The 22,202-nt window shown below is 41.6% G+C and overlaps 1 protein-coding gene across 4 annotated transcripts in view; it reads right to left on the reverse strand.

Moving 5' to 3' along the window:
• Nucleotides 1–20,982, reverse strand: part of LOC101169188 (obscurin) — a 55,990-nt gene extending 35,008 nt beyond the window's left edge. For all 4 annotated transcript variants that reach the window (XM_020702273.2, XM_020702275.2, XM_020702274.2 and 1 more), the window contains exons 1-27: nucleotides 20,750–20,982; nucleotides 17,885–17,981; nucleotides 17,532–17,798; nucleotides 17,091–17,252; nucleotides 15,366–15,470; nucleotides 15,006–15,272; nucleotides 14,644–14,913; nucleotides 12,052–12,318; nucleotides 11,706–11,969; nucleotides 11,341–11,607; nucleotides 10,956–11,225; nucleotides 10,594–10,860; nucleotides 7,024–7,290; nucleotides 6,599–6,871; nucleotides 6,260–6,523; nucleotides 5,895–6,161; nucleotides 5,275–5,541; nucleotides 4,923–5,192; nucleotides 4,562–4,828; nucleotides 4,220–4,486; nucleotides 3,863–4,129; nucleotides 2,617–2,883; nucleotides 2,084–2,350; nucleotides 1,738–2,004; nucleotides 1,379–1,645; nucleotides 1,038–1,304; nucleotides 686–952 (exon numbers count right to left, since the gene is read on the reverse strand). In XM_020702273.2, the coding sequence (XP_020557932.1) occupies nucleotides 686–952; nucleotides 1,038–1,304; nucleotides 1,379–1,645; nucleotides 1,738–2,004; nucleotides 2,084–2,350; nucleotides 2,617–2,883; nucleotides 3,863–4,129; nucleotides 4,220–4,486; nucleotides 4,562–4,828; nucleotides 4,923–5,192; nucleotides 5,275–5,541; nucleotides 5,895–6,161; nucleotides 6,260–6,523; nucleotides 6,599–6,871; nucleotides 7,024–7,290; nucleotides 10,594–10,860; nucleotides 10,956–11,225; nucleotides 11,341–11,607; nucleotides 11,706–11,969; nucleotides 12,052–12,318; nucleotides 14,644–14,913; nucleotides 15,006–15,272; nucleotides 15,366–15,470; nucleotides 17,091–17,252; nucleotides 17,532–17,798; nucleotides 17,885–17,921 (6,454 nt within the window). In that variant the 5' untranslated portion in view covers nucleotides 17,922–17,981; nucleotides 20,750–20,982. The remainder of the gene's footprint in view (nucleotides 1–685; nucleotides 953–1,037; nucleotides 1,305–1,378; nucleotides 1,646–1,737; nucleotides 2,005–2,083; nucleotides 2,351–2,616; nucleotides 2,884–3,862; nucleotides 4,130–4,219; nucleotides 4,487–4,561; nucleotides 4,829–4,922; nucleotides 5,193–5,274; nucleotides 5,542–5,894; nucleotides 6,162–6,259; nucleotides 6,524–6,598; nucleotides 6,872–7,023; nucleotides 7,291–10,593; nucleotides 10,861–10,955; nucleotides 11,226–11,340; nucleotides 11,608–11,705; nucleotides 11,970–12,051; nucleotides 12,319–14,643; nucleotides 14,914–15,005; nucleotides 15,273–15,365; nucleotides 15,471–17,090; nucleotides 17,253–17,531; nucleotides 17,799–17,884; nucleotides 17,982–20,749) is intronic.
• Nucleotides 20,983–22,202: the final 1,220 nt, after the last annotated feature.

The following is a 22,202-nucleotide window of genomic DNA, read 5'->3' on the forward strand; positions in this document are numbered from 1 at the left end:
AGACCCGTCGACAAAAACCCTCAACAGACATGGCAAACAGAGGAAACACTTTTGATTTACGTATATCATGCATGTATCGCCAAAGACCAAAATTTCATTCATGGAAAATGCGCACAATGTACGTAATGACTGTATGAAACGGCCCTTTAGCTTATTATAATGATAAACATCTCTGACAGCAGATTAAGCCTTTTACCATCATTGTCTCACATATTAAAAATCTGTACATATTCATTCAATAAAACTTCATAGCCTAAATAAAAATAAAACCAAAAATCCAAATCAGTCATTCATTTAAACTATTAGCATTTCTTTTCATAGCTAAAGTGTCACAATGGAAGGATAAAGGAGCTGTGTGTGGCTCCAGAGGCTCAGGTTACAGAAACTCTAGTTTAGAGTATCAAAACCATGAAGAAAGATTAGAAAACAGGTTGTTGGAATTTTTCGTTTTTTGGTGCTTTATGAGAAGTGTAGATGTCTCTCGTGTCATGTATTAAGTTTTATGTATCACATATATAAATATCAAACTTAGAAACATCTGGAGTGCATTGCCTTATGAAAACAAACGAGCCAAATGCTGTTCTGTAGGGATGCCACAATTCTCGGCTTAAAACCGAATTGAACCGAATAGTGGGGAAAGTGAACCACTACTGTTTAGTAACACAAAGCAAGAGGATCCAAACACCTCTGACGTTCACTTCCGCTGTCGTTTTCTGGCCACCAAAGACGCAGCTGTATTCTCCAACATCCTCCGGCTGGATGCTTCGGATGGTCATCTCAGCTGTCTTCCCTTTCTGACTCATCTGAAACCTTCCCCCATGACTCAGCTGATCTTCTCCCTTCCACCACTGCACCGGCACACCAGCCCGGGACAGCTCACAGCGTAAGCACACGTTTCCTCCTTCGGGGGCCTCCTGGTTCTTTAGGCCCATTTTAAAGGTGAGGGGGATGGCTGCAGATGTTGGGAGAAAAATGATCACGTCAGCCTTTTTTTTCAGTGAAAGTCCAAAAAGGAGGTTTTGGTACGTTTCTCTCACATGTGATGGTAACATTGGCTGTGGTCTTGGCGTCTCCATGGACACAACTGTAGAGTCCACTGTCATCCAGCTGTGCATTTTTGATGATCAGCTCCATGACACCGTTTCGGTTTTTGATCTGGTACTTGAAGTCGTTGGTGAGCAGCTCCTTTCCTTTCCTCCACTCCACGGCGAGGCCAGGCTTGGAAAGCTCACAGCTCAGCATTACACTGCTCTCCTCCTCCACCTGCTGGTTCCTCAGCTTTGTTTTGAAAATCACAGGTGGAGCTGCAAGACAAGAAAATTCAACGCCACATACATCTTGAAAGAAACACGTGTTTTGGACGTCCTTGTCGTCAAACCTTTAACTGTGAGCTCAGCAGCTGACTGGCTGTCCTCCGTCTTGCAGATGTATTTCCCAGCATCACTCTCCTCAATGTTGTTGATAAGCAGCTTGGTGACACATCCTTCCTGTTTCATCTCATACTTGTAACCGGGTTTCAGGATGACTCTACCTTTTCTCCATTCCACCCGAGCTCCAGGTTTGGAGAGCTCACAACAGAGAACCCCAGTGTCTCCTTCCTTCACCTCCACGTTTCCAAGCTCTCGTCTGAATGTTACAGGAAGGGCTGAAAAAACAAAAAAAGGATTGAATGAATGTAGCTGGAAATGCCTCTGATTGCAATGGAAGAAGGTCTCTAAAGAAGGTGGTGAAGCAAACCTCTAACTTTGATGTCAGCAGAAGTCCCGACTGCCCCTGCAAAACAGCTGTACTCCCCAGCATCAGCTAGAGCTACATTTCTAATCAGCATTTCGGCCACCCGACCCTCCCGTTTCATTTGGTATTTTTCTCCCTCCTTCAGAAGTTGTGCATCTCTCCTCCACTCCACTTCCACTCCTGGTTTAGAAAGCTCACAGTGTAAAGTCAAGCAACTCTCCTCTACGGCCTCCTGGTTCTTCAACTTCTGCTTGAAGCTCACTGGAATTGCTGATCAATAAAAAAATTAAAAAACAATTACAAATTGGTTGATTTGGTTATTGGGCACTCCATGTACGAAGTGTTTGACCTGTTATGATGACGGTTGCTGTCGTTTTTATGTCGTCACACTCGCAGCTGTACGTGCCGCTGTCTTCAGGCAGACTTTTCCTGATGAGAAGCTCCTGAACGCAGCCACTCTGTTTCATCTGGTATTTTTCTCCGATGGTCAGCACTTTCTCTCCTTTCTTCCACTGCACTGGCAGCCCCATTTTGGAGAGCTCGCAGCAAAGGGTCACTCCATTTCCTTCCTGCACCTGAATATCCCTCAGCTCTTGAAGGAATTTGATGGGCCGTTCTGAGAAGAGACCAAGGGGAAGTTTTTTAAATTTTTTGTTCACCATGAATTTGTCCAGCGAAGACAGATTAAGAACAACGTTCTATTTTCAATTGTGGCCTGGCAAAAGCAAGCGAGAAAGGGGAAGAAAAAAGGCTGCAGGACAACACACTGCATTGAGCCCCTGCTCTGAAAAAGTTTTAGAAAAAACTTCATTAGTTTGGTCTTTAAACATAAGAATGAGTGGACTTTACTTGTGTGTGATCCAAAAAATGGCAAAAACTGACCATTAACTTCAATCCTCGCTGTTGTTCTCTCTTCTCCACAAACACAGGAATAATCTCCGGTGTCTTCCATGGTGAGGTCGGTGATTTTCATCTCTGCCTGCAGGTCCTTCTTCCTGATCTGGTACTTGTCCCCATTCTTCAGCGTCTCTCCTTCTCGCCTCCACTCCACAGAGGGAGCGTGCTTGTTAAGCTCACAGTGCAGAACTACGCTGTTGCCCTCTGTTGCCTCTTGGCTCACTAATGGTGTCTTGAATTTTGGTGGTAAAGCTGCCAAGATCCCAAATAAAGGATTTAAGAAGAACTTCAAGCAAAGTGTGGATTACTGATTCATTATGCTAATCTGTTGTAATGAAGTTATTCTTTTCCACACCAAAACATGGGTGTCATTCTGGGACAAACTATTGCTCATGTAATTGGATTTACATGAAGAAAAACATCTACTACCCTATTTTCTGCACTATGAGGCACACGTTGAAAGTTAAGCCAGACTGAATTTTGAACAATCACAGACTCAGATTTTGTAGTGACGGATGGATGGCATCCCTTCTAATTCCTGAAAGTGCCAACCAATTTAAAATGTATCATGAATGAGAAATAATAATTGTGGTGTGTGCCTGGGCGGAATTATTTGACACCAGGTTTCGTGTATTGGAATAGAGCCAAGAAAGAAAAAAGGTCTGGAGTGAGATTTGCAAGATAGGCACCACTTCGACATTTTGCACCAAGCCTCTTCCAGTTGTAAGTGGCGGACATGCATAATGAGGCTAAAGTGTTAGAAACAATTTCTAGAATTGCTGTGAATGCAGTAATAAAGTCTGACTTATAGTTCAGTGCGCCTAATAGGTTTCAAAATAGACCGACCATTGACGGTGTGCCCTATAGTGTGGAAAATATAGTACTTTATACTATGGCTACTGTTAAGGGAAACTTGGAGAAGTTTCAGCTTCATGGAGTGACTATGATGGCAATGTACAGTACAAAAAGTACTGTAACATTAAGACGTGACATCAAACCGGATGGGAGTATGAAACAAGGAGCTGGTCATTAGGATTGTACAGTTCTAAGTAATGGAGGTCACACAGTTGGATTTCGTTTTTCAGGCTGACCTCTCTGGCGTCGGCGCGCAGGTGACGCTGCAGAGTACACGTTAAACAGATTTCAAGAGAACAGAGGATCGGAGAAGATGGATTTATGAACTGATTAATCTTAGAAAAGTAGAAAGAAGCTAAAGAGAAGACTTTTTCACCTTGAACGATGAGCTCAGCTGTCGATAGGCTGTCTTTGGTCTTGCAGGTGTATTTGCCAGCATCACTTTCCTCAACGTTGTTGATGAAAAGTTGAGTGAGACGGCCCTCCTGCTTCATGTCATATTTCTCTCCAGGCTTCAAGATGACTTTACTTTTTCTCCACTGCACTGGAGCTCCAGGTTTGGAGAGTTCGCAGCAAAAAGTCCCACAGTCTCCTTCTATTACCACCAGGCTCTGGATCCCCCGTTCGAAGGTGACAGGAAGTGCTATTGAGATTGTAATCAGAAGGAAAAAACTATTAAACTGTTCTTTTTAAACCTCTTCATGTTAAACAATATTTAGAAAAAAACAATTACGTTTCACTCGAATTTCCGCCGTGGTTTTCTCATCTCCCACAATGCAGCTGTACCTTCCGGCATCTTCTGGCTGCACATTCATGATGGTCATCAGAGCTTTCTTTCCGTCAAGCTTCATCTCGTACTTTTCCTCCTCAGACAGCGCCACTCCATTCCTCAGCCACTGAACACGAACCCCTGACTTTGACAGTTCACAAACTAATGTGACACTTTTCCCTTCTTCAGCTTCCTGACTTTTAAGCGGCACCTTGAATGAGGCAGGAACCGCTGCGCAAACACACACAAGTGTGTTTTAGTGAAAAGCTCACCACAGGCTCACCACGCAGCAAACGACGGACGTACCAACAACTTTAACAGTGGCTTTTGTTTTCTGGTCCCTGCACACACAGCTGTAGATGCCACTGTCCTCTGGTACAGCATTATTGATCGTCAGCTCCAGGAGGCCATCTCTTTGCTTTATCTGGTACTTTTCTCCGTTCTCTAGTGGCTCTCCTCCCATCCTCCACTCCACTGGAGCACCAGGTATGGAGATCTGACAGAGCAGTTGGATGTTGTGACCCTCCTCCACTTGAACGTTCTTCAGCTTTTGATTGAATTTAATGGGAAGGGCTTAAAAATGAAGAGAAGGTGAAGTTATGAGCAGAACTCAAAGAAGATGGCATAAATGGTCTACTTTGACACAAACGTGCAACCTTCACATTACCATTAACTGTTAGAGTAGCAGAAGTCTCAGTATCCCCACAAGTGCACGTGTAGACATCACTGTCCTCCAGAGTCACATTGAAAATCTTCAGGGTAAAAAGCATGTCTGACTGCTTAATGTGGTACTTATCTCCATTCCGGATCACTTCATTCCCTCGTTTCCTCCACTCTGCACTGTGTCCAGGTTTAGACAGCTCACAGCGTAACGTTGCGGTGCTTCCCTCCTCAATCGACATGTTCCTCAACTTTTGCTTGAAAGTTACTGGTAGAGCTAAGAAGCCATTTACAAGCGCAGATTAGGTTTAAAGTTCCGATTAACGTATGATTCTGGCTCGGCATCCGAGTTCACCTACCACTGATCTTAACGGTAGCCGAAGTCATCTGATTAGCACAAACACAGCTGTAGAGTCCACTGTCCTCTGGCACAGGCCTCCATATCAGGAGCTCCTGGGTTGTCTCTCTTCTCCTTATCTGAAACTTCACACCGTTCCTTAAGAGTTCCTGCTCCTTTCTCCATTCTAGTGGTACTCCAGGTTTGGAAATCTCACAACGCAGGATGACACTACTACCTTCCTCAGCCTGCAGGTTCTTTAGATGTTTGGTGAATGTGATTGGAATCGCTGGAAAACCAAAGATTGGACTTAAGAAATGTGCATGTTTGATGTGAATACTGACAAAATGTCTGTAAAATGCATTAACTTCTTTTGGCATCTACAGGGGACAGTTGGGGGGTTTCAGTGATTCAGTGATTGATACAAAATGTGAAGGGCTGCGGCTCTGGGAGTTGTAGTTTTTTGGATTCAAACAAACTTTGACAGAATTTCTCTTTCTCTTGTAGTCAGGAGGATAAAACTGTTTTAGCCTGAATGAGTTTGTGAGGGAAATTTTTTATTCTTCTTTCTGACAAATTTTTATGCAAAAAAAGAAAAAGTTTGTGTAATACTGAAAAAAGAAACACTCCTTTGAAACATACCCTGTACTTTCAGGTTTGCTGTTGTGTGGTGTTCTCTGCACTGACATCTGTACTCCCCTGAGTCCTCCAGCCTCAGGGCTTTGATTGTCAGAGAAATAACTGTCTTCCTCTGTTTCATGACAAATCTGTCTGTAGGTCTGATCATCTCGAAACCTTTCCTCCATTGATACTGGACCCCAGGCAAAGAGTACTCGCACATTAAAGTTATTGTTTCTCCTTCTCTGGCTTCCATTGTAGATAGAGGCTGGGTGAACTCTGCAGGAATGGCTTAAAAACACAACAGGGGATGTTTTTCTGCAGGTAAAGTCCACTTTAACTCATAGTGCTGCTTAGCAGGATTTTGAAAAAGCAGATTACTTTTATACCTTTGACTGTGACCACTGCCGTAGTTGTGACAGATCCAGCGCTGCACTCGTACACCCCAGCATCTGTGCTGCAGACCTCCCGAATAGTCAGCCGAGCCTCACATCCTGAGCGACTGGCAAAGTATCTGGAGGAATTCCACATCAGGCATCCGTCTTTGTACCACAGGATGTGACACGGCTTAGAGGTCACACACGACAAAATCAAGCCACCTCCTTCAACGGCTTCACAGTCCTCCAGAGCCTTAGTAATAGTGGGGCGTCTTTCTAAAAGCACAAAAAGATGGTTGACTCTAAAAGAAAATGTTGTTTAACAAAATCCCAGGAAGGTCCAATCCTCACCTCTGACCAGCAGTGAGGCATAGGATCTTTTGTCTCCGGCTGAAAAGGAAATAGTTCCTGTGTCTTTGCGTGCAAGCTGAGTAAACGTTAGCGTGTGGTAGCCTCCTGTGATCATCTTGATCTCATTGAGCTCATTGGTGTAAAGCAGAGTCTCATCCAGGTACCACTTGACCCCAGCGTAATCATGGGGACAAATTCGACATTTAAACGTGACTGTGTCACCCTCGAGACACTCTGCATCTTCCAGCTCTTCTAAGATCAAAACTTTCTGGCCTGGGAAAAAACAAAACAGAAACATTAAATACCATAATGTTTATGTGCATTCTTTTTCACATGCTCAATACCATTTAGTGTTCACATTAAGTTGTTGTATTTATTCCTGAGATGACAAAAACAATGCCACACTCACAACCCAGTGACCTCACCCTGCACTGTCAGCTGTGCCCGGCTCTGCATGGTACCAACGTCACACATGTAAATATCTGTGTCGGATGGCTCCAGACAGGTGATGGTTAGGGATAGCACTACTCCTTTCTGCCTGATGACATACTTCCTCCCAGACCTCAGCTCCACCATGCCTTTGAGCCAAGTCACGCGTTTGGCAGGCCGCCAGGTCTCACACTCCAGGGTCACCTTACCCTTCTCCTCGGCTCGAGTGTCTCTCAGCTCCCTCGCAAATGTGTGCTGGAGTTCTGAAGCAAAAGCAGAGTTTAGGAGACTGGGATCAATATTTCTGTGAAAAAGATTTGGTGTTCTAGACTGAAAGATTACTTCGAAAAGCAAAGCCTTATCAATGGTTTGGTTTAAATCAGTTCAGCATCAACTCAACAGTTTTAAAATCTGCAACATTTTCATTCTTTTATTTGTGAACTTTGATTTTCTGATAAATAATTTAGGTGGAAAATACCAGAGACATTTTCAGGGTGTCAGAGAAGCTGAAGCACAAAAGCAGTTTAGGGTATGAAACTTTCCTAAAGTTTCAGTAAAATTTCAGTAAAGTTTCTGTGAACATCATGAATCATGAAGTGGCTTTTTCTAAGTGTTTTTCCTCAGCTTGTAAATAATGTATTGTTTGATTTCATGTAGTTAACTTCACAGATAAGCTTTCACAAAATTGGATTTAATTTAATTAAAAATTAAATTGATCTCAGTTTAAAGGATGTCAATGTAAGAAGTCCCTCAAAGCAAATTTTCTCTAAAAAAATACTTTTCTTGTTTTTTAATTACGGTATATATATCCGCCCGCCAGGTGGTTTAGTCCGGCCCACACATGAAGAGTAAAAATCATAAGCATGTTTAAAAAAGAAAGCAAGTTTCTGGTCCATTCCTGTGGCGAGTTATGATTTTCTAAAGAAATAACCGAAATGCGCAATACCGCCACTAGGGGGAGCAAAGGAAAAGCTTAAAAGGTGAAACAACATAACTCAGGGGTGTCAAACTCATTTCCACCGAGGGCCACATCAGTATAGCTGCTGTCCTCAAAGGGCCGGATATATCTTATATATGTAACTAGATGTAATGAAAGATACATGTAACTACTCCTTAATGTTAAACAACTAATTTATTTATTTATTATAACTTTTGAAAGTGACAATTACAGTTGCATAGAAAACACATGTTTGCTTGTTACTCTAGCATAAATCCTTTTAAATTAGATTCTGTCAGGTTAGATTATATGGACAGTGTTTAAGTCCTAATGTATAGTTGCCCAATCCCATATTTCAAGGCAGATTCCCCTTAGATATATATAAATACACACCAATTTTTATTTTTTATTTTAAGAAATCAAAAACTTTTAAGCTCTCGGGGGCCACATAAAATGACATGGAGGGCCACATCTGGCCCCCGGGCCTTGAGTTTGACATATGTGACATAACTGCATGTGCCAAAAACGAAACCTAACAGTTCTGTGTCTGGGTAGGCAGTAGTTTGGTTCCCTGTGAGCCTCACCACTGAAGGATGATCAGTAGTGACACCCTAATGACCGAAATGTTGTCAAAAAGAAAAAAAAGGTTGAAGTGAAGTGCTGAGCTTTCCAGGAGAAATGGACAGTTTTATTTGTTCACGGAGCTGAATGCAAACCTGCATGCTTGGTATGTCATCAACAGATTCTCCAAGAATATAACATTCAGCTATGAGACTCTCCACAAAGAAAGGTTTCACCATTTGCAGTCAAGAAAAAAACGATTTAGCAACTATTAACTGGACCGATGAATAACATCTGGATTTACTGCAGCCGTGATGTCAGTGATAGAGCAGTGAAAGCTAGCTACCTTATTGCAAACAAGTTGGAGCAAACATCCAATCCATTTTCTGATGGTGAACTTATTGAAAAATGCTGAAGGCTGCAGAAGTCTTGTGCCCCAAAAAGCAGTCAACCGTAAACCTTGTGCTATCCAAGGCACTTTAACATTGGAAGTTGGGTCATCTAGACCCACTAGACAGTGCGCTGAACCTTTTTTCTTCAATGATTTGTGATCTTCACTGGTGTCCATGGATTACAGGAAATCTTTCCACCTTTATCCACCTTTGTCATGGTAGGGAGAACACGTCAATATGAAGCCCATCGAGATGACTGTTGTTGTTATTTTGGGCTATACAAATAAAATTGAAATTGAAAAATAAGGGTGGGGTCATCTAAGATAGCACAAGGGTTAAACATGAGTCTGTCAAGAATTACGACTCCAGATCCAACATCTCTGAGGAAACATGGGCAGCCATATATGAAGGAATCCAGTCATTTATTGTATTTTCAGTCACTATTGATGAAAGCACCAACATCACAGATATGTACAGCTGTGCATATTTATTAAAGGTGTTGAAGAGACCGTCACAGTGGAGTTTCTGGAGTTGATGGACACAACAACTGATGACATGGTCAGCTCTTTAGTTACTGCGCTGGACAATTTTGAAGTGAACTGGTCACATGAAGTAATTTTGGTCACTGATGGCGCCCTATCAAAGGTCAGGAAGAAGGCAGGTGTTGCCACAAAATTCAGGCAGAAACCAGGAAAAGATTCTTATAATAATGAATGATAATAATAATGGACATTTCATTGTGTTTTGCACACTTGAATGACAGTAAATGTGTTTCTGCACAGGATTTGAATCCTGATATCTATGGACGGGTGAAGTTTCAGGAGAGAAAAGAGGTTAACTCCAAACTCTTATGTTCACAAATGTTTGCAAGTTTAATTTGGTGTAATTTTGTCATCGTTTGGACGTTTACATTTTAGGAAGATGTTTCATTTTTTTCTGTAGCCCCTCTTGAATTTATCAGGATTGCTTCAGTCTCAGATTTAAAATATTCAGTCTGTATAAAATTGAACAAACCAATATTTTTTAAAGTGAAATGAATTTTTATTTAAGATCCATTGGCCTCTGTGAATGAATGTGTAATAAGAAATGATTAGGCTACCATGTTGGTTGAGGCATGTTTTCCAATTAGGTAAAAAAACAAGAATAAAGCTTTATTTTGTCTTTACGCTACTGGTCCGGCCCACTTGAGATCAGACGGGTTGAATGTGGCCCCCGAACCAAAATGAGTTTGACACCCCTGCCTTAGATGCAATTTCTAAGGAACAACTGCTGCTCTGCAGAAATTATGACTTAGAAACGACTCAAGTTGTCTTTCTCTCTTTTGGCAAAAAATGGCATTATCACATTTAAAAGATGATCGTAGTTGTTTATGTGATTTTTAATTTAAGGGTTACAACTGTTCAAGAACTGAGAAAAACAGATTTAAAAATAAATAAATTCATCTAGTCATAAAGTTCTGAATCTACAGTAAATTGATTCCGAAATTTGGCTGCGCTTTCCAATCTAATGCTCCACTTTCAGGGAGTAGATGATTAATTTCCTACATCATGAATTTTGCAATAAAAATGTTTAAATAATGCATAGGTTTATCAGCGATGTCTATCTGTTCATTTTCACTATCAGATGTATAAATGAAGTGATATACTGTAAATTGTGATAAAAACTGGGACAAGTACCTCTGATGTCCAGCTTGGCACGGGAGGCGATGCCCTCAGCCTCACAGCAGTACTCTCCAGAGTCTCTGATGCTCACGTTCTTGACCACCAGCCGCGCCAGGTTCTTCTCCACACTCATGTCATACTTGGGACTTTGTTTGAGAAGGCGCCCATTTTTCAACCAGCGTATAGAAACTCCTTGTTTGGTGATTTCACAGTTTAGCTCTGCATCCTCTCCAGGCACAGCTTTGACATTTTGAAGTTCCCGAAAAATGTGCACTGGTTTCTCTACCAAAAGACAAAATGCAACAATATTTTTTTTTTGCATAAACGCTAATTTCTTTTTAACCGATTGTGCAACGGTACTGAAACACAAAGTTTACCTTTTACAAACAACATGGTCCTACAGCTTATATCTTTAATGGTGAAAACAACTTCTCCAGCATCAGTGAGTAAAGCCTCTCTGATGGTCATCTTATATATTCGGTCATTGTTGATAAGTTGAATGCGGCCGTTGATGGCCACCTGCTGCCCATTGATGGTCCAGAAGGGCTCGTCTTCAAGATCATGGGAGAGATGAGACTCAAAAGTGCAGCTTTCTCCTTCAAGGATTGTTGTTGTCTTAAGACGCTGAACTATGGTGATGTGTAGGTCTAAAAAATTGAAGTTAAATGAAGAAACCGGAAAACGTGTGAAAGAAGGTCTTCCAACTGAAATTATTGATCAAAAATTGAATCTACATGAGTGCATTTCTTTTTTTAAGCTCACCATGTACCACCACTTTAGCCTTGGACTGACTGGTGCCAAGGTCGCAGGTGTATTGTCCAGCATCGGCCTTGGTTAGTGAGTGAATGATTAGTGCCATTGACTTTCCAAACTGCAGAAGTTCATGTTTATCATCGGCCGTCAAAACCATCCCGTCTTTCTTCCAAACAGGGGTCACTGAATCTTTGGAAACTTCACAATGCAAACAAACTTCTCCTTGCTCCTCTCCAATTGCATCCTCCAAAGACTTGAGGAACACTGCTGGGCGCTCTGTGGTTGTCATGAACTCACAATATTTAATGGTTTTCACAAAAGCTAACGGTCAAGTAAAAATATCCTCATGTGGATAAGAGCATTTAACTTCTTACCTTTGACCTTAAGGGTGGTTGTCTCTGTGAGAAGGCCAGCTCTGACAGTGATCCTGCTTTCTTGAGGTCGCAGCTTCTTCAGAATGAGGCTGTGCATCGTTCCCATGTGCTGGATCCTGCTGGTGGCATTGGAATAAAGCCGAATGTTGTTGAGGAGCCACTCCACATTGGCAACCACATAGTTAAGTTCACATGAGAAAGTGGCAATGCCGTCTTCCTCGATGTCTACTGGCTTGAGATGTTTGACCATCTTCAGAGTTTTCACTTAAAAATAAAAAAAAATTAAATGAGAATAGTAAAATGCAGTAGCAGAACATGTTTAGGTTTTGAGGCATCTTCAACCGACCTTCTACCTTCACCTGTGCTGCGCTCTGGGAGCCTCCGGCTGTGCAACGATACTGTCCTGCATCCATCCCTGTCAGGCCGTGAATTGTCAGCTCTGCTCGTGTCCCTTCTCTCTTTACGCTATACTTGTTTGAAATTTTTAGAGGTGTACGACCTCTAAACCAGCGCACCACCCTGGGAGAGGGGAAAAACTCGCAGCTCAGAGTCACAGAGCTGTTCTCCTTTGCCTCCACGTCATCCATGTGGTGCACAACCTGAAGAGGTCTCTCTAAAGAGGGGACACAAGCAACACTTTCAAAACAAAATCAACACTAAAATGAATTCAAAAGGGGCCCAAGTCCGCAATTTTTGAATTATTGAATTCACCGACTCAATTTGATGGCAGGAACAAAGACAGAGATGTGAGATATTTTTAGAGAGGTTTGCATAACAGTGGCTTAAAAAAGTGACTCCTAGTGCTTAACAACCCAAATCTTAAAGAGGGCGTGAAGAAACTAAGGAACCATAGTTTCTTCAGGGTTGACTGGAAGTTTTTTAGGTTTTCCAGGCCCATGGAGGGTCGTAGAGACAATCAGTTTAAAATGAGTGCTTGTTTGTCTTTTGCAGGATTGTTCAGACACCTCAAGGGACATCAGGAAAATGGACCGTACCATTTTTGGGTGTGTAGTTTTTATATTATGAAGTATTTGTAAAGACAATGTGAATTACATGCACTTATGACATATGGGTAATGTTGTCATACAGCACACTCTGGTCATTAGTAAAGTGCACAATTGGTCCCTTTCTGACCACACACAGAAGCATAGGGCGGGCAGATGATAAGTAAATGCTGTGCTACACCCGTAGGATCCATCCATCTTTTTCCGCCGGGTCGCCGGTGCAGCAGTCTAAGCAAAGATGCCCAGACTTACCTCTCCCCAGCCGGTTCTTCCAGCTCCTCTGGGGGGGCCCAGAGAAGTTCCCAGGCCAGCCGAGAAACGTGGTCTCTCCAGCGTGTCCTGGGTCTTCCCGAGGGCTTCCACCCAGTAATGGACATGCACAGAACACCTCCCCAGGGAGGTTTCTAGGGGGTATCTGAATCTGATCCCCAAGCCACCTCACCTGGGTGCTCTGGATATAGAGAAGCAGCGGCTCTAATCCAAGCTTTCTCTGGGTGGCCGAGCTTCTCACCCTATCTTTAAAGGAGCACCCAGTCACACAATGGAGAAATCTCATTTCAACTTCTTGTACTCAGGACATCATTCTTTTAGTCATGACCCAGAGCTCATGACCATAGGTGAGTATTGTAAGGAAGATGGACCGGTAAATTGAGAGCTTTGCTTTTTGACTCAACTTTCTCTTCACCTCAATGGACCGGTACAGCGACAGCATAACATTGGACGCTGTACCAATCCACCTGTCAATCTCACGCTGTCACTCATGAACAAGACCACAAGATATTTAAACTTGGGGCAGGAGCACTCTACCCACCCAACGAGGGCAAACTACCTTTCCCTGGTCGAGAACCATGGCTTCAGAGTTGGAAATTGGTGACCCTCATCTCAGCCGCTTCACACTTGGCCGCAAACTGCCACAATGCACACTGCAGGTCCTGGCTTGATGAAACCAACAGGATAACATCATCTGCAAAGAGCAGAGAGGAATTCCTGTTTTCTTCAAACCAGACTCCCTCCAGTCCCTAGAAATTCTGTCCAAAAGACTATGAACAGAACCGCTGATAAAGGGCAGCCCTGCCAGAGTCCAAAGTACACCAAGAACAGGCCTGACTTACTGCCGGCTACGCAAACCAAGCTCCTGCTCAGGTCATACAGAGACCGGACAGCCCTCGGTAAGACTCCCCGGACTCCATACTCCCAGACCCTCTACAGTGGACGCGATCAAGCACCTTCTCCAGATCCACAAAACACTTGTGGACTGGATGAGCGAACTCCCACGAACCCTCCAGCACCCTAAATAGGGTGTGGAGCTAGTAGAGCTCGTCCACTGTTCAACGACCAGAAACCGCATTGTTATTCCTGAATCTGAGGTTCAACTATCAGATGGACTCTCCTCTCCAGGACCCTGGCATAAACTTTCCCAGGCAGGCTGAGGAAGCTGTAAGATGCCCACACAAACTACACTCTGTCTATTTTATTTTTTTCATTTCTAACAGTCAGGCTAAAAGCAAAGAGTGCATACTTATCACTTGAACAGCAACAATGGGCTTTCTTGCGCAGTCCACAGAGAAAATCTGTACGACACGTCTGCGTCTCACCTATTTCACTCTTATCTACCCTTCCACGTGGTTTAAGTGTTTATTATATGCCCATTCAAATATTACGTGCATAAACATTTTCCTTTTAAAGGCTCACTGAGCGCTCTACGATCACTTTCATGTGGGCCAGCTGTGTGCCCCGTACAGGTTTGCCAATTTTTCACCTGCCTTATCCGCCCATGAGGACAGCTGTGACTAAGGCTTAGGTCAACAAACAGTCATGTTTCTAACAAAGTTTAATGTCACTTTATGTTGAAACATATTGAATGTCCACTTCTTATATTTGTCACATAAAGTCATCTTCTATCCATTGTGTTAGAAGAGGATTGTTGGAGTCACCTTTCACCATAAGCTGAGCGGTGGAGCGGCTCTTCCCGGCCACAAACACCACAGGCCCGGACATGGAGCTGTCTGTGCTTGTGAAGCAGAGGCTATGGAGAGTTCCGTCTCTGCCAATGTTGACCGCTGCACAGGGCGCCAGCACTTCCCCATTCAAAGTCCACCGGGGGGGCCTTCCAGACTTCAGGTTTGTTTCTACCTGGAATAGTGCCGGCTGTGGCTCCATCACCTCCATCGATTTCATCTTCTGTACTATAGAGATAGCCTGTTCTGCAGGAACAATAGAGCCACACATTACTAAGTGTGCTGTCTGAACATTTGCTTCTTGAAACAGGTCAATCCTATATTAGTAAGTATGTTACCCTCCACTAGAAGCTGACATGATGTTTCGTCATCTCCTGCATCACATGTGTAGGTGTCTTCATCTGAGGAACACACATCTTCGATGGTCAGCTGTCTGTAGATATCTTGACTGATGAGCTGATACTTCTTGGAGGGGAGGAGCTCCTTCCTGTTCTTGTACCACCTGACCTGAGCATTTGGCCGTGACACCTGGCACTCTAGCAGGCCTCGATGATGATACATGGCAATCTTGACCCTGAGGGGACGTGTTATTTGGACTGGGAGCTCTAAAGAAACAAAAGTTAGATTTAGTTTCTTTCAACAACATACATAAATCCAGGACATTTTGCTTGATGTCAGGTGTCTGGTGGCTGGCTCACCTGTTACAGTCAGAGTTGCATGGGATGAGACCCGCTCTGCAGTGAATCGGATCTGTCCTGCATGTTCTGGTCGAACAGACTTGAAAAACAGAGTGTGAGATGTACCTGAAGACAAATTAAAGCAAATGTTAAAATAAAAATTTAAATAGTCAGAAGAAGACCTGCTGGCCTGCTTTAGTTCTGGACTGCAAAGACCAGATTGTTTAATTCTTTCTTACTGGGCTTTTAAGCAAAAATTTTCACTCCCGCCACATACTCAAAAACTCACCAAGATTTACATGCACATACTACGTCAAAATGATTTTTTTTATCATAGTGAACAACCCCTACAGCTGTAGAAACCGTCAAAAAAAGGAATCGGTCCTAAGGCTTTTATGGGGCTCAAAAATATTTAAAAATCCACTAACTAATATTTTTGATACTTGATGCTTAAACTGTTCAAATGTTTTTGTGTTCAAATTGTTCAAATTTTGAAAACAATAAAAAAAAAAAATCCACTAACTAAACCAAAATACATTCCAACAGAAGTTTGAAAAATATTATGGGATGGTCACAGGACCTCAGCTTGGCCTCAGTAAACCAGATTCTTCTAAATTTCGGTTTAAATGGATCAAGATAGAACTGCCGTGTTATGGCAGTGTGAATTCAGGCTATCTAAGTCAGAATTCCCTTTCTATTTCCTAACCACTAAAAAACTTTAAAGTGCATGACTATTTAGTGCCCTGGATTGTAAAAGTAATTCGGACACCATGTTCATTATGTTTTTATTTAAAAATGGCAAATGTGATGTCACTGATTTCATAAAAGGGAAATACGAGTATTTTATGATGACTATTTATGAGTCCACTGTTTTCTGATAGTGAAAACGTTGATGGTTTAAGACGGAAAATATATTTGAATAATTTATTTTTTCTAAAATTGGTCAAACGCAATGCATTGTGGTCTATATTCCTCAATCTAGTAAGCATCGATGCACACTGGCTTTTCTTTTTTGGTGATTTTCATATTTTTGCAACATATGGGATAAGAAAACTTTTGTTCAAGCAATCTTCTCCAAAATTTACACACAGGTTGCCAGCTTAAGTCTACAACCACAATCGAAGATTCATTGATCTTTGACCTCGAGAAAAGGCCACTATCTTGATATTTCCTTAAAAAAATCACTTTCAGTACCTTCTACAAAACAAAACTCCTCAGAGGGATTTTAATCAACGCCCCTTATAAATTCCTCAAAGACCATGGGAAGCTACTTGGGGTGAAACAATATTGGTTTTGAAATTTGTAGATTTGGAACGTCGCTAGTGTGGTGGGCTCCTAAAAGGGGCATTTCCCTGTTGCTTTCACATTTTTACTGAATTACTGTGAAAATGTTAAACAAATCCTTTGCTCATGCTGAACAAAATGTTATAACATATGATATGAATATATCAGATATGTGGGCACGGTTAAGCCTCTGTTGCCAAGAAAAGACAAAAGATTACTGTTACAGATTCTTCTAAAAATGACAGACCTCTTTGTCAACACCAGCCGACCAAAAAAATAAAATGGTTGCTATGGTAAAATCAACAGAGAAACCTTTTGAAATAAGTGGATTTGTCACGTGCAGCTCTGACCATGGAGGACATGAGCAGAAGGGGAAAGTGGGGAAAGGGGAAAGGTCGGGTCAAAGGAGGGTAGGCATGCAGACCACACAACGCCACTCGTGTATTTGATTTACATCCTCACCCTGATGTCTGATTTTAATATTGTCTCCGGATCGAATCCGGCAGTCGTCATGGTACCACCGACTGTCCACGTCCTCTTGGTTGACTTCACACAAAAACGTAACAGGCTGCCGCTCAATGGTGTCCACGTCTTCCAGCTCTTTCAAAATGTGAATGTCTCTGGCTGACAGGAAACATCCAATCTATGAGTCTCACCTGACTAAGATGTGCTGAAATCAGATGAACATTTCTCCGCATTTCCTGAAGCATTTCGCATTCCTTCAGCCCATTCCATGAATGTTTTGGTTTTTTTTCCATAGCTTAGATGATAAGGTTTTCATGCATTTTTTATTTAGCAATTTTAAGTTAAAAACTTGGTTTACAGTAAGAAATAGTAGAGAGCGGCCATAAGCCATCTAAAGACCTGATGATGGGAAGTAATTAGAATGCAATCTGACTTTACCTTTGACACTGAGCCGGCCTGAGGTCTGAATGCCATCGGCATGAAAGGAGAACAAGCCAGTATCTCCCAAAGCCACCCGGCTCAGAACAAGGGCGTGCTTCTTCCCATGTGTGCTGATGCGACAGTTGGGCTTTGACTTAACCTGCACCCCATCCTTCATCCAGATGCCTTCTATGTAAGCCAGGTTAAGGGTCACCTCAAAGGAACAGCTCTCACACTCGGACACCTCCACATCCTCCAGGCCCTTCACCACTTGCAGACGGTTCACTGTAACACACCGAACATTAGCGGCACAACAACCTTTTGCTTCCTTAAAGATCATTATTAACGTAGCTCATGGAAAGCCGACTTACTTGCAGCAGCTACTTTTCTTCCAAATTTGTCTCCCATATTTGCTGCTTGTCTCTCAGGGTGAGAAGTTAATGTTTGTTTGCTGCCACAAGTGGCAGGCTGCAGATGCAACAGAAAAAATGTGACAATTTATCAAATGATAACACATAATAATCCTGTTATGAAGCTGTAAAGACATTAACTTTTCCCACTAGTCTAAAACATGGATGGATGGATGGATGGATGGATGGATGGATGGATGGATGGATGGATGGATGGATGGATGGATGGATGGATGGATGGATGGATGGATGGATCGATAGATAGATAGAGGACTTTATTAATCCTGAGGATACTTGCAAGTTCCCTCAGGATTAATTAAATATGAAGATACAAAAATATTTTTAACGTAATAATAATACTAAAACATAAAAATAATGTCAGTGGTTAAATTCATAAAGAACCGAATAAAAAAATGCATCAAAACAATACTTGTTTTAATGCATTTAATGAAATGACTAAACAAATAAAAAAATACTTCATAAAAAGTCTACCATTCAGACATGAAAAACAAGAAGTTATAATTAAATAATTTTTAGATAAAAAGAACATCAGTCGTTGTAAGCAAAATACTGTTACGGCTGTGGCTGCAATAGTTTTGCTTTTCTGTTTGTTCTGTTATTATTTTGTACTTTTTTTGTGTCAGAGTGGGACCTCTGTGTTTTATGTGGATCTTTGTGTATTTGTGTCTGATCACTTTCTGGTGTGATGCATGAAAGGTGTGGCTTTTTTTTTTTTCTCATTGGACCAGAGCTGATAGAGGCAGCCTTTAAAGCACTGAAGAAGGCTGCTCTGCTGCAGCATGTCTTCATTCAGTGTGGCTCTCTTTGCTACTTGAAGTTTGACCTGTTTTGAGCAAACTCCTGTGCCTTGCAGTGTTCTCTCGGTGGGGTTTTTGTGTATTGGCCCATTTTGTGTAGTGTGAGCAGGGATGAGTGCAGTGACGTGCGGTCAGGTGAGGCACAGCCTCATCTGTCATAATCGTGATAAAATAGGAAAAGGTAAATTAAGTAAATATTATTTTCCAATAATCTGTGTTAAATATACATTTTCAGTCAGTATAACTTTATATTATTGTTCAAAGTAAATTAAAGCAATCTGAAGAGCTGATTGGGAGCCGAAAGGGTCGGTTCTTTTCAGTGAGCTGAGCCAGAAGAGACAATTCTCTATAAAAAGAGACAGAATTCCCATCATTACTACACGAGCGGAGGAGTCTTTGCTTTCATTGTTGCTGTGGTCACATTGCTTCATAACCAGGAGGGAAATTGAAGTCAGTTTGGTAGAACATGCAATCAGACATTTCCCCTGCTTAGATTAATACTATATTGTATCAATATTGACATGAAAATGTAGATTTTCTCATGCAAAAAATGTAGTTTTTCCATCATTGTCATTATTACCATTTGCTATAAGTGCCATTAATTCTAATAGCAATAACAATTAGTTGTTACCAGGCTGCTAGAAGTTAGAAGCTGGAGAAAGTATGGTGCACTGGGGTTCTGTCCTCTATTCTCATCTACTTCTCCTCTCCTCCTCTATTCTTGATCATTTATTTATCATTTAGTTCTCTGTTTGGTGCAGTGCGATTCATGTACTGTCCCTCTTTCCCACTCCCCTCCGGAGTTAGTGGGAGTAATTCCAGATTCCAGTTGGCTCGTCTTTGCTCCTGTCCTTGGCCATGATGGACTTCACCTCTGGCTTGCTATCTGACCCTAGCTCTATCTGGATGAAGTCCATCTGCTACACTATTCAAACGTTGTAGTTGTAAAGTTAGATAAGCTAATTCTTCTTTAACAGTCCTGGTACATCGCCTTCCCTTCCCGTCCCCTGGGAGAGGATCACTCCTTCATGTGGACATCTCTGAGGTTTCTTCTTTTTTTTCCTGGAACCAGGTTCTTTTTAGAAGTAATTCCACTCCGAGAAGGAGGGTCTAGTGGCAGGGATGCCCAGTTCACTTTAGTCTGTTTAGTTTAGCAATCAGCTAATGTATTTTATAACTGATTTTATGTTTTGTACAATTAGTGAAGCCCGTTGAGACAACTGTGTTGTAATATTGGGTTATATAAATAAAACTGAATGGATTTAAATTGAATTAAAGTAAGACGTTTCTTGGATTAAATAGGTAGGGGTTTTGTTTTAGGGTCATGTTGTTTTGGCCCTAAAGCCTTTTTGCTTCACCTCTTCTAGTTATTGTTTGTTCTTTATCATTTCTAGAGAGACTATCTGTTATAGTCCTCTGCATCCCCTAGACAAAAAGGGCAAAGCATAAATACAATTGTTAAGTGTAAAAAAAATGTGTGAAAAAGAACCGCACAGGACCACAGAACAGTGAAAAGTTTTACTCACACTAAAACTTTTGTTTTGAAAGTGACACATTAAAGTAGATGACCGTGTTGTCACTCTTTCATCTCAGTGAAAACATGCCAGTCTTCACCTCACTCAGCTGAGCTCAGCTCACCGTTTTAGACCCAGACTGCATTTTCTCACCACACAAACATTTCAAGCTTTGAAAAAGAAAACAAAAGTCTGACTGTCAAACCAATGAGACACTAGTAAGCCATTAAACACGAGGTAAAGCTCCTCCCACAATCATTACTGTGTCCTGGAGGTGGGAAAGTTGATATCATTTCCTATTTCTCGTATATGTATAATTCAGTCTTATTATGAAGACCAGAATAACATGGAAAGTAAAGCTGGTGCTCGAGGAGAGCAAAAAACTCAAATTTTTTATTTTGTGAAATAATTATGTTCTATTTCACCATATAAATGCCTCTCTGATAGACAACATTGTCAGAAACACACCAGACAGTTTGCATTGAATTACTTACCTTTAACTTAAAGCTAAAACAGTCCCTTGCATCCCCTCCTCTTGCAAGAAACAAATTCACATAAAATAATACAGATAATCCTTCTTGGCAGTGTCCAGGTTTTTCTTTGCTTTTTATTTAAGATTTTACTTGAAGTGTTTAGCCAATAAAATGCATGCATTTGTAGCTCCCAACATCCCAATCCCCAAAGTTGACAGAGCGAAGCGCTCTCCTCTTTTCTTGCTGTGATGGAGGACAGTACCGAACAGCTGACATATCTCTCCCCACATACTATCATCCAAAATAGCACTCTGTCAATGTGAGAGCAAAGATAGCTTTGGGTTTGTCGGTGTGAGGCAACATGCATCAATGGAGCCATTCCATTATCTCAATGTATTCAACAAATTTGAGGTGTATAAGGGTTTTTCTCAGATGGAATTTGCTTTAAAACACAGTATGTGTGTCAATCAAGGGGAGGGCAAAGGGGTGGGTTGATTTTAATTAAAATATTCATTTAAATGTTTACTTGTAACTAAAGCACTTTGAGGAGCTCAAAGCATGACAAGTGCTTTTTTTAAATTAAATAAAGGTGGGTTTGATTTGAAATACAGGTTTTGTGTTGGAAAACAGCTGTTGTTCTTAAAATGAAACTACAAAATGATGGTTTTCAGCCCGTTTATTAACAGGCTCTTAACCTCTCTGCTTAATATCTGTCACTGATCAAAACCTCAGGTTAGAAACATCAAAGCCTTAGAATCTCTAAGGGGAGTTTCCAGCCCACCTTAAAGGTCGGGACAGATTAGGTCATGTGATTCTCCTCTTTCTCTGGATCATCATCAGTGTTTCTGAAGCTGAAAGTACTCACAAACTTTCACTTTCCTGTAGAAATTTCCTAGATTCAGTTACGTATTAAATAAATCCCTGAAACATCTGCTATCAGTACTAATAGTAAACCATTTAAAGTAACTGAAGTACTGAAGAAAGTGGCTAAGGCCAGCTCTGATCCGCCTTCTGCACTAATCTTTTCCACAATGGTTTTAGTTTGGGTTATTCCTTCATCTAGACGGAACAAAGCCAGCATTGGACAGCATTGTGCACCGCTCAGTTTGATGGGCAGCTCCACGTGTGGCGAAGCTCTCCTAAGTCCAGTGAAACTCTATCGACGGGATAATCTCTGTGGAGTCCTAATGTCACACCAAAACAACCTGTCGTCACTGAAAGGAGAACGGTGACCCAAGTCTCAATTCACAAATGTGTGTCTGGTCGTGCTTTACTATTCGATGAGTGGCTTTCTACATAGATCAGAATAAAGCGTGGATAAAGGAATGAGTTTTTGCAAAATTCAAGAAAGGTTGCTGTTTTTCATTGAGAACTTGGACATAAATATTATCCAAAGATGCTCAGCGATGGAGTTTGGTCTTCTGAGTAACATGGTGTATTCTAAAAATAGAGTAATGGTAAAAAAAAAAACACA

This window comes from Oryzias latipes, chromosome 4 (assembly GCF_002234675.1).
Source record: "Oryzias latipes chromosome 4, ASM223467v1".
NCBI lineage: Eukaryota > Metazoa > Chordata > Actinopteri > Beloniformes > Adrianichthyidae > Oryzias > Oryzias latipes.